Source organism: Lemur catta, chromosome 2, assembly GCF_020740605.2.
Source record: "Lemur catta isolate mLemCat1 chromosome 2, mLemCat1.pri, whole genome shotgun sequence".
Taxonomy (NCBI): Eukaryota; Metazoa; Chordata; class Mammalia; order Primates; family Lemuridae; genus Lemur; species Lemur catta.
The window spans coordinates 36,351,303-36,363,256 of NC_059129.1; the positions used below are offsets into that span (position 1 = coordinate 36,351,303).

The 11,954-nt window shown below is 40.4% G+C and overlaps 1 protein-coding gene across 1 annotated transcript; it reads left to right on the forward strand.

Annotated features, from left to right (window-relative positions):
* Positions 1 to 9,529: 9,529 nt before the first annotated feature.
* On the forward strand, positions 9,530 to 11,621 carry LOC123632790 (WW domain-binding protein 11-like). The gene is given in 3 exon segments (XM_045543460.1): positions 9,530 to 11,247; positions 11,249 to 11,392; positions 11,395 to 11,621. Coding segments are annotated over 3 exon segments (1,896 nt in total). The 5' UTR covers positions 9,530 to 9,696; the 3' UTR covers positions 11,596 to 11,621.
* The last annotated feature ends 333 nt before the right edge of the window (positions 11,622 to 11,954 follow it).

The window sequence follows — 11,954 nt, forward strand, 5'->3', positions numbered from 1 at the left end:
GTAATTTAAAGTGTTATCTTAGCACACAGTTATTTTCTCAGATGCATCTGTTTTGCAAAATGGGAAAGCCTTTACTAGCTATGCCCTGGGCAGATCTCCCTACCTGTTTTATGGATGATAACTATTGCACAAGGCCTTTCCTAAACCAATCACTGATGAGAAGAATGGATTGCCATAGATGGTTTAGGCCAATCATGCTTAGGCCATGGGCCTGGGAAGAGCTCAGACTCCTCAAAGGACAACGGTCATCTGATACTGTTAGAGCAAGATCAGAGTTCTGCCAATCTGAAAAAAGCAGAGCAATGGCAATAAGACAGCAACTGACCACAACCTCTTCCTCCAACCTTTTAGTTATTTCTCTAATCGCTCCCATCTAGGGAAGAGAATATTTTACCCTCTCATGAAGGCAGATTTTTTTTTTTCCTTTTCATTGACCCACTATATTTAATTACTGTTGATTTCATTATCTTCCCTTAAGTATCCTTATGAGGTCATAGGATTTGGAGCATGTATTTCATGAATAATATGCAGCTAAAGATAAAATGAGGGACAATAATCTCCTCTATAGTGGGCCAGTTATCAGTCTCATTCTGCTCTATCTTACACCCTTGAACTCCTTTCTGCTTAATTAAAACTGCAGGAGGAAGCATCACTGCACGTCAGTTCAGCTTCCGGGATCGACAATGATGCTGATTCCACATTCATAATTAATTCTCCCCAGTGATAAGAATGGAGCCTTAGCTGATTAAGGATTCTTGGTGGATTATTGCAGATGTCTGAATTGCTAAAACAATGGGCAGCCTTGCAGTGTCTTTTTGATCTACATAAACTTGGAATATGGAAGAAGAAAAGAGGCATTTTTCTTTCCCCTCCAGAAATCTCACTTGACATTTAGCAAGGGACATTTGTTAGAATGTCAGTTTGATAAAACTGTTTGCAGAAGTCATCCAGCATTTGCTACTGAGCTATAACAATTGTTAAGAGCCATAATTACTCTGGGCAGGCTTAAGGAAAAAATGTTATCAGAAGATTTGGGCAAAATATCTCCAAGCAAGTAAGCATGCTTCTTCTGTCTTCCTGTTGAATTAGTGTTTCCCTGACACACTCCCACTGATTCTCAACTCTGGATTGGTAGGAAAGTTGCCAACAGTTGCTACGGCAGATGGGAGTGTAAAGTGTGTATCAGAGGGCTAAGGAGTATGGGCTGCAGAGATGGCTCCAAATATAGAAGACATAAAGCCTATGGCTGGGATTTCATATCTGGATGTCATTGCATTAAGTAATAATAATAATGATTAATAGCAAACACTTCTATTGTACTTACTGTAAACCACTTACTGTCCTAAGAGCTTTACACATAGGAACTCATTGCATAATTCCAATTCAATGAAACAGGGACTATTATTACCTCTATTTACAGATGAGGAAACTAAGGCACAGAGAGATAAAGAAACTTGACTAAAGTCATGGTAGGATTTGAACTCTAAAACATTGATTCCAGAACCTCATTCATGGCTATTACATTATATGATCTTCTTATATAGTCCATGCATTCTTACATTTTATAGTGTGACTGTGAGCAGGGCTGTATCTTAGTTTCCTCGTTTGTTGAATAGTTGTAACAAAAAGGCTAATATTTATTGAGAGCTTACTATGTGCCAGGCATGTTGCTGTCCTGGTTAATCCTCACAGTGACCTCATACAGCAGGTGTAGTTATCAATTCTTTAGAGAGTCTCAATCTAGGAAACTGAGAAAGATCAATGTTGAGCAATCAGCTTGTAATCAGTAAGGCCAAGATTAAAACCCAAGAAGTCTGGCTCTGGAGCCTGGATTTCAATGCTGCTTATCTCACTGAACAGTTGTAAAAATATCATAATATATATGTGAATTTTTCACAGGACAAAAGCACTAACCAAATTAAAAAGCATTTATAATTCCATTTGGGGAAGGAAAATATGCAATCAACAACGTATGCTTTGTTCGTTCTTTTTTCATTCATTCATTTATTAAAAGCCATTTTTTGGAATCATTTTTCATGTGCAGCCTTTTATAGGGCACTGTTTATAGAAAGGTAAAAATGACATAGTTCTTTCTCTTTAAAAGCCTTACATTTGAGGTGGAAGAAACAGTCATGGAATCACACAACTTACCTACAGTGGGTACGGAGTGCAATGTCATCTATTATTTCCTCAGAAGTCTTCCTGAGAATCACTTTTGGGTCCTGTTTTCCCTCTGCCTGTGGCATGGTGGGGAGGGGAAGGCGGTGTTGCCCCTGGATCTCTTTGGAGAAATGATGTTGACACTCATAAGAGGGACCCTGTGGAGCACTTGGAGCTTTTTAAGAAAAGTTGCTTCGTTATTATTTCAAGGTTCTATTATCCCAAAATGCCACCTCAAAAACTATCAAAGGCTGCTCTTCAGAAATCCAGTACTGCTCTGTACACAAAGCAGAATGTTCCCCGAGAGGGAAAAGCAGTTCTCCCGTGACATCAGAGACCTACTGTATGGCTGATCTCCCACAGCCTCTGTTTGAAGCCGAGGCCTCGTCAGGTACAAAGGTGTTGCTTTAGTTTGGATTTTTCTCTTTGAGTGAAGGAGAGACTCTTTTAGGCCATCTTAAGGCAGAGGAGTTTCTTATAAAGGTACAAAAGGACTGGGGCAACAGTAGAATATGGTGGGAACATAGCCTCTGAAGCTTGGGCTTCAGAAAACCTTGGGTTTGAATCCCGGCTGCAGCAAGCAATAGACTTGAAACCCTCACAGGTTACTTTACCTTTTTGTGTCTCAATTTCTGCATGTGTTAAATGGTAAAAATGACAGTAAATAGCTCAGAGGAGTTAATATATACAGTATAAAATCCTAGAAGGCAAATTAGGACAGAGTAAGTTTTCGGTAAGAGGTAGCTTTTATTATTGTCATTAGGAACTTGAAGCTCTTGGCTTTAGTTACAATCTCTGGGTTTCTCACCCTTGTGACCTCTCTGATTTTCCCTGCACATTTCTGGTTAGCCATTTGGTGCCTTGTAATTTAAGTATAGACACGGCAGCTTACAGTCTCAACCCGACCTTGGGCATCCTTCCACTTCCAGCTCCCATGGATGATTACACCAATCTCTCCATGTTTCTTAGTCTAAATTCCTGAGACAGAAAATCTTCTGGTTGAACTTGTTCACCTGAGGAAGAGCATTTAGCCTTCGTCGTGGCAAGTATTGTAGATTTGCTATTTATGTTTGGTCCAGTTGACTGTGTTCGGGGTTGGGTTTATTTAGACCTGCTTGTTCAATGGGGGATCTATGGGTCAGTGTCCCTCAGAGGGGGACATTCTGAGGCATGACATACCTGGTGCACATATAGTCAAACAGAAGAGTGCAGGGACAGGAAATTTGTGCTTGGTAATGTCACATAGTGAAGTGTTCCATCTGTAATCTGCTTATTTCTTCATTGGAATTTCTCCATTTCACCTTGAGATCAGGACTGGTTCATCTTTATATTTTCTGAACCAAGCATAACACAACACTGGGCTTGTTAGGTGTTTTTACTAATCATTTAAGTTTTTACTAAACAGTTTTTGAAATCAATGAATGAATACATAGCAAGTATCCTCTACTTTCACTTGGGAAGGTAGTGTTTAAAATTCATACACTGCATCTGAATTATTTCAAAAATTTAATTCTAGACTCTGTATTATGACCTTAATTTATGTTAAATAATTTAATTTTTCCAATGACCCAATAAGGTAGAATTTATTGTCCCATTTAACATGAGAAAACTGAGCCCTAGAAGGTAATTTAGCTGGACTCATATAAGTATTAAGCAGGAAAGCAGGAATTTAAATACATGTTTGTTTTGTTTCAGAGCTCATGTTTTTCACATTGTATTGTCATATATTTGTGTTAGTTTATGTTGATTTTTGCCCAACTCCTCTAGCTTTCAAGGTCTCTTTGAATATTTATTCTATCATGCACCATGTTATCTAGCTTTCCATCTTTTTATCATGTACACATTTACAGGCTATGCCTTCTGCTTAATATTTAATATTACCAAGTGAAATATAGAACCCAGTGACCCACCTGTGAAGGCCTCCTTAAATATTGGTACTAAAGTAATTAATCCATTTTCTCTGGTTACAGTGTTCAGATAGTTACCAACCTACTTACTGGTACCGTCAATCAGCTCACAGTTCTTTATTAGAGAAGGTTGTGAGAGACTCTGTTAATTCTATGGAGAATGTATTCACACCTGCACAAAATTCTATTTTCCTGAAACCATATTGGAGGCAACACTTGCTTCTATAGTGCATCTATTACCCATTGCCTTGCTTTAAGTTAAGGTGCAAAATTCCCTACATGGCTGATTTCATAAGGAGGACTGACCTGAAAGGGTGGCATGTTTCCCCAAATTTCTGAAAAAGTTAATACGTGTGTCTCAGAGGTGCACAGATCAGATTTCAAACATGCCTATGTAAGTCTGGTAATTCTTGAGAAAGGTCTGTTGCTTAATATGGCAACATTACCTTTTCAGATTAAGCTTGAACTAGCCAGGTAATTTTCTAATAGGCTATGAGAACTGTAGTCCTGCACATACATATGGCACTTGTTGAGAAACGAAATTTTAGATTGAATAGCCACAGCAATGGAGCAATGGATAGGGAAAGATAGAAAGTAGGGCATATTAATGTGTACAGTTATAGGAAATCAGAATTTGGGGCACTTCTTTTTAGGCAAATAAAAAACTTACATCCAGTACTGATGTGCCTAGTGTGGTTGCTTTTGTTAGTAAGGCTAGATAATTCAGAGATTAAGGGAGCCGGATGTTGATAAAAACCCAAACAGTATATTCCAAGTGATCAAAGCTGGAAATATTTTAGGGCTGGGTTTATTAATTTCACATCCTGGTCCTGAAGGGGCTAATTTGCTGGTTTGCATGATTACTAGTCATAACTGAGAAACTAAGTTTAGACCTATGGCAAACTCTTATATAGTGGTTTTAGTTAGAAACTTGCTTCTTCAAGAGTCTCTATATGTAATCTGCAGCATGGGATACATTGTGCAGCATGGGATACATGCATTCAAGCATCTCTCTGCTTTTAGGTCTAGGCTTATGAAATAAAGGGAGCTTTTTCTGAGCACTAACAGTTGACTTTTGCTTAGGTCAACTGGTTTAAACTTATGTCATTAGTCAACTCTTAGAACCGTATGGGTGATTCTTAGGTCACTTTTTTCTAGTCACTACTGGAACTTTCCCTAGTATCTTGCAGCCATAAATTCACTGTTTGCTTTTTACATGCTATTTATAGGCATTGAGGGTTGTCACTGAGCATTCCCTGTGATTGTTAGCATTGCAGGAACAGTCAATAGTATTGACGGCATTTCCTCTCAATTTCCCAGATAATTGTGCTATTATAATTAGAGTGTGGATAGGCCTGTAAATGAATTGCTAGACTTTTTACTCAGTAAGGAGCGTCTATTTCTATTTTAATTCACTACTGGTATTCTCTAAGGAAATGCCAAAATGCCTTCCATCTGGAATTAGGAATCCTTTATTTTTGTTGGGGAAATCTGTGCACCTGGGAAACTCTTTAGTTTGGCTCATTACTCAGTTGCCATGCTGCAAGAGATGAAAAACATCAGAAGCTAAAACATTTTAAATGACACCAGGGGTATACAGAGAATTTGAGGGTAATTTTGATGCGCTTTCACACATAGTATATAAAAATCTCATAATAGTGCTATGAAGTAGTTATGTAGGTATTTATATTTACACTCTTTAAAACCAGCTAGACACATCATGATTACGAGTGTGACTAGTGAAGCTACTTGGCACGTTAATTTCAGAGCCATGTGCCCTGATTTCAAACCCATCCTCCTTCCCTTGGACACATTTGTCCCCCAACCATGAGATTCTGAAGAGAAAAGGTAGTAAAGAGTTGGTAACATCAGCAGAGGAAGCAAGATTTGCCTTTGTTTTGACTGGGAGTCTTTGGTTTATGCCACATAAATAGGGAAGCAACTTAGTGATCGGAAAGCAAAGGAGCTGAAGTCAGAGAGCCTGATGTTCCTGTTTTGGCTTTGCCAGCCAAGATTTAGGACTTCATAAATTTACCTGTTAGCCTCAGTTTCTTCATTGTGCAACTGAGATTAGTAATATAGTTTGTAATGATAAGTGATGAATAAGAAGTATTTAACACTACACAACACACCAGTTTTCTGGAGTTCATGGTCAGGGAGGGCTCCTGAAAGCAACCTGGCTTCCAGGTGAGAAGGAGGAGACTGTTAGTAGGGGTAGGTGGAATTATTTGTCCCAGTCCTTCCATTTCTTCCTTTCCTCCTCCAGGACTCTGGACCATACCGTATATATACTCACAAATTGGAGAAATGAAACAAACTAACAGCTTTTTGTAACACTCTGCATGGTAAGAACAGGAAATATAATGGGAGCTTCCTGTCTCCCTCCCCAAACCTAGACCTCAAGGCTCAGATGATCAGAATTGGTCACCCAATGTCAGGAAGAGAAGCTCAACCAGGGAGAGCGGAGACCTGGCCAGAGTTTCTACTAACATCCACTGCACCTGGGGTTGGACACCTCAAAGAGAAATAGCCCTCCTTACATCTGATTTCCATGCACAGTGAGAGCTCAAGAACACCACCTTTATTCTCCTTTCTCCTCTGATCTTAGGAGTTAATGGAATGAAAGTTTTCACTGGAACATACCCTATACATTAGGATGTTTGGAAACATTTATAAAATCACAAAATGTCAGCATTTCAAGAGAGTTTATAAAGTATCCATTTCAGCGGTTTTCCTACTCTAGTAGACATGGGACTATTTACAACATCTCATAAAAACCCAGCATCTAAAATGAATTAAAATGTTGCTGCTCTCCTGAACCAGAGAAGAGAATCAGAGCTTTTACCCGTCCCCACTGGGGACACATAGTACCGTCAGAACACACTTTGAAAACCATGGACCTGATCCAAACAGCTCATTTCACATTTAAGAGACTGAAACTTTAAATAGATTAAATCATTTTCCCAAGTCACATAGTGAATTAGTGGTTAAACTTGAACAAGGACTTAAATCTTCTTACTCTTAATTCAGAATACTTTCTAATTCATCATATTAGGCCCTTTTGTCCAGTCACTCTGGGATTCTTCTTTGGAAATTAGTCTACTAAGAAGAGGCAACCCCAGTACTTTTTGCCCATTCATTTATTGGACTATACATCTTTGTTTTCTGCTGATATCATCCATCCATAGGTACCTGGAACTTACAGGAATTATTCACCTACATAGAGTTTGTGGTCAGAGAAGAATCAGAGTGTGGAAAATTTACTTTTGATTAAAATGCCTTAAATACTTTTAGACCCAGATCCTTCTGAATTTAAGTCCCACTGGTTATTTATAGGTATTTTGTTTTCCTGTGAGCCTCTTTTGCATTGAGAACAAGGCTAGAGAGTCATTTCCAGGAGATGTGCTGTGTGTGGAAAGAAGATTGTGTCTAAATAGGCTACCTTTTCAAGTTTTAATTGGCCTAATTACTTCATGTTTGTAAAGTGCTTTGAAGAGGAAAGGTGCTATATTAGTGTTGCTTGTTATTATTTTAGTTTCGCTAGTGGCATTTGCTGGTTTCTTAAATTGCCTCTCTTGAAGTGACTTAGTAATCAAATTGCTAGGGAAGATTTCTTCTTTGTTTTTTCTTTGTCTTTTTTCTTTCTTTAGAGTACCATTATTTAAACAAAAGGAAAGTTGGAAGACTGATGATGTACAGCACAATCTTCACTTTTGGCTAATGTGAGTTCCCTAGTATCTTTAGGAGTTGAGGAACTCAAGATTGAACCTTTCTTTCTCCCCTCTCTCCCAGATTCTGTCTAAGTATTGAAGCCTGGCTTTCCCAGAGGCTCCTTTCTGCCAGCAAAATGTTCTACTGCGAACCTCTTTAAAGGCCAGGACTTCTAGGGCACTTTAAGAAAATCCAGCAGCCCTTAGTGAAAGACTAGACAGGAAATGAGCCAATCTCACCTTTCAGCCCCACCCTTGCAAGGGCCAGGGAAGGAGAAAGAGGCCGCAGGGAGGCTTCAGAACTTGTTGATGTTGTTTTTGAAGAAAAAGTCCTGAGGGTATTTCCTCTCTCGTGACACCAGACTTTTTTCTCTAGCTATAAAACAGAGCTTGCTTTCTTTCACCTGTGATATAGCAAAGCAATGGTTTGATTTTCGAGCACACATACTTGATTTCCAAATTAGATATGAGAATAGCTTGTTTGGCGGGGTGGGAGGAGGAGTTTTGTTTCTTTATTTCCCCAAATGCAGTACAGTCAGTTCAAACTCAGGAACTTGGGAAGTAACACGCTTATCAAGAGCTGTCATGCAGTTGAGAGCTTTCTACATTCCAAGGAATGTGCTAGGCATTATTCATACATATCTTCCCATTTTCACAACAAACTCAGGCTGCTTTTACAGGTGAAAGAATGTAGCAAGTCAGAGAAAATGGGCACTTGCCTAAATCACACAGGGAGGAAGTGAAATTTCAAGCCAGAATTAGAACCCAGATGTGTCTGGCTGCAAAGCATTAAAGCAAGCTTCTTTGAAAACAAGCCCTGAACATATTGCAAGCATCGTTAGGAGGCATATCTCATTTAATTATTACCATAGGTCTATTGTGATCTTTGCAGATTTCTCACAAATATTGTTCTAGGAAACAAGCTCAGAGATACCAAACAACACTGTACAAGTCACACATCTATTATGTGGCAGCACCCTGATTTTAACTCCAGTGTCATGTGATTTATTGCTTTTTAATTTTATTATAAATGTCAGGGGACAATCTTGTATCCACTTGCATGCCATTGATGTGTTTATTTTTGGACTGTTGTTAGTTGCAGAAAGCCAAAGGGTCACGCTGCCAGCTGGACAGCACATCAAGGTGTCCAAGAAAGACAGAGAGGCTGAAACATGGGTGGACAAGTTCTCTGGCTTATTGATTAAATTGCCAAACTTTTCTAAACTCAGATTCTTCTGAGATTAAAGTCAGGGAGTTATGTATGGTCATGATGCTTTCTTGTACTAATATCTTTTGTGGTAATAATAATTATAACCACAACAATAATAAATAGCTAACATCAAACAAGTGCTTATCATGTGTTATTTGAACCACTTTTCATCAATTAACTAATCTTAAGAACAACTCCCATAGTTGGTATCATCATTAACCCTACTTTAAAAAAACATAAAAACCGAAGGTGGTTTCAATGAGTGGAAGGGAAATTGAGTCTCAGCATGAAATGGATTCTGTATTAACAGTTGTATTTTATAATTTTTGGCCCTACAGGATATCAAAAACCCTCATTCCCTACATCCTGTACCCTTTCCACCCTAATCAATTGGGTAAAACAGAACAGCAATGAAAGAAATATAAAAAAAAGAAAAAAAGAAAAGGAAAAAGAATGTCAATTTAAATAAATAGATACATTAAGAAAAAGGAAAGAAAATTAGTATAGAAAAGAGCAACTACAAAATTTGAAGGATAGGAGGTTTCAAGATGGCGGTGGCTGGTTGGTTGACCGAGAGGCTGACTTGAAGGCCCTACAGAGTAAAAAAGGCTGGGAGTCGTCTCCTCCCTGCTTCTCACAGCTCTGGGAGCCCAGCAGAAGTGTTTTTTTTTCTCTCTTAATGAACAAGTAAACCACACTAATTGTCAACATGGGACGGAGATCTACATCATCCACCGAGAGTGGAAAATTCATGAACCCTACAGACCAAGCTCGAAAGGAAGCCCGGAAAAGAGAATTAAAGAAGAACAAAAAACAGCACATGATGGTACGAGCTGCAGTTTTGAAGATGAAGGATCCCAAACAGATTATCCGGGACATGGAGAAATTGGATGAAATGGAATTTAACCCAGTGCAACAGCCACAGTTAAATGAGAAAGTACTGAAAGACAAGCGTAAAAAGCTGCGTGAAACCTTTGAACGTATTCTACGACTGTATGAAAAAGAGAATCCTGATATTTACAAAGAACTGAGAAAGCTAGAAGTAGAATATGAACAGAAGTGGGCTCAACTTAGCCAGTATTTTGATGCTGTCAAGAACGCTCAGCATGTGGAAGTGGAGAGTATTCCTTTGCCAGATATGCCACATGCTCCTTCCAACATTTTGATCCAGGACATTCCACTTCCTGGCGCCCAGCCACCCTCCATCCTTAAGAAAACCTCAGCCTATGGACCTCCAACTCGGGCAGTTTCTATCCTTCCTCTTCTTGGACATGGTGTTCCACGTTTGCCCCCAGGCAGAAAACCTCCTGGCCCTCCCCCTGGTCCACCACCTCCTCAAGTTTTACAAATGTATGGCCGTAAAGTGGGCTTTGCCCTAGATCTTCCGTCTCGTAGGCGAGATGAAGACATGTTATATAGTCCTGAACTTGCTCAGCGGGGTCGTGATGATGATATTTCCAGCACCAGTGAAGATGACGGCTATCCTGAGGACATGGATCAAGATAAACATGATGACAGTACTGATGACAGTGACACTGACAGATCAGATGGAGAAAGTGAGGGGGATGAATTTGTACACCGTGATGATAATGAAAGAGACAACAATGAAGAAAAAAAGTCAGGTCTAAGTGTACGATTTGCAGATATGCCTGCAAAATCAAGGAAGAAAAAGAAGAACATGAAGGAGCTGACTCCTCTTCAAGCAATGATGCTTCGTATGGCAGGTCAAGAAATCCCTGAGGAGGGACGGGAAGTCGAGGAATTTTCAGAGGATGATGATGAAGATGGTTCTGATGACTCTGAAGCAGAAAAGCAATCACAAAAACAGCATAAAGAGGAAGCTCATTCTGATGGCACATCTGCTTCTTCACAGCAGCAGGCTCCCCCACAGTCTGTTCCTCCTTCTCAGATACAAGCACCTCCCATGCCAGGACCACCTCCTCTTGGACCACCACCTGCTCCACCTTTACAGCCTCCTGGACCACCTACAGGCCTTCCTCCTGGACCACCTCCAGGAGCTCCTCCATTCCTGAGACCACCTGGAATGCCAGGACTCCGAGGGCCTTTACCCCGACTTTTACCTCCGGGACCACCACCAGGCCGACCCCCTGGCCCTCCACCAGGTCCACCTGCAGGTCTGCCTCCTGGCCCTCCTCCTCGGGGACCTCCACCAAGGCTACCTCCCCCTGCACCTCCAGGTATCCCTCCACCCCGTCCCGGCATGATGCGCCCACCTTTGGTGCCTCCACTTGGACCTGCCCCCCCCTGGGCTTTTCCCACCAGCTCCCTTGCCGAACTTGATTCAGCGACCCAAGGCGGATGATACAAGTGCAGCCACCATTGAGAAGAAAGCCACAGCAACCATCAGTGCCAAGCCACAGATCACTAATCCCAAGGCAGAGATTATACTCGATTTGTGCCCACTGCACTGAGAGTACGTCGGGGGAATAAAGGGGCTACCGCTGCTCCCCAAAGAAAGTCAGAGGATGATTCTGCTGTGCCTCTTGCCAAAGCAGCCCCCAAATCTGGTCCTTCTGTTCCTGTCTCAGTACAAACTAAGGATGATGTGTATGAAGCTTTCATGAAAGAGATGGAAGGGCTACTGTGACAGGTTTTGATGCCAGAACAGGCTTCTGTTACAACAGTAGCCCATGAAGAAAGATGCTTTTATTAAACTTAGATGAAAGAGCTGCTTCCACTGGTCAGGGTATTTTCTAATTTCAGTTGAAGGAATATCCGAAAGTTTAGCCTTGTTCAGAATTTACTGCATTAAGAGAGTATTTCATTCAGAATAGATTGGTTATTAAAGCTGTGCTGCTAACATCCATTCCCTTTCACGCCACCATTTTCATCCCAATTCTTCTCCAGTTCTTTCGAAATTTGTAATCAGGGGGATCTGAGTTCCTTACTTGTTTTGACTCTTGTGTGCTGTGGGCACTGGAGTAGAGATTTCTGAAAAAAACCAGT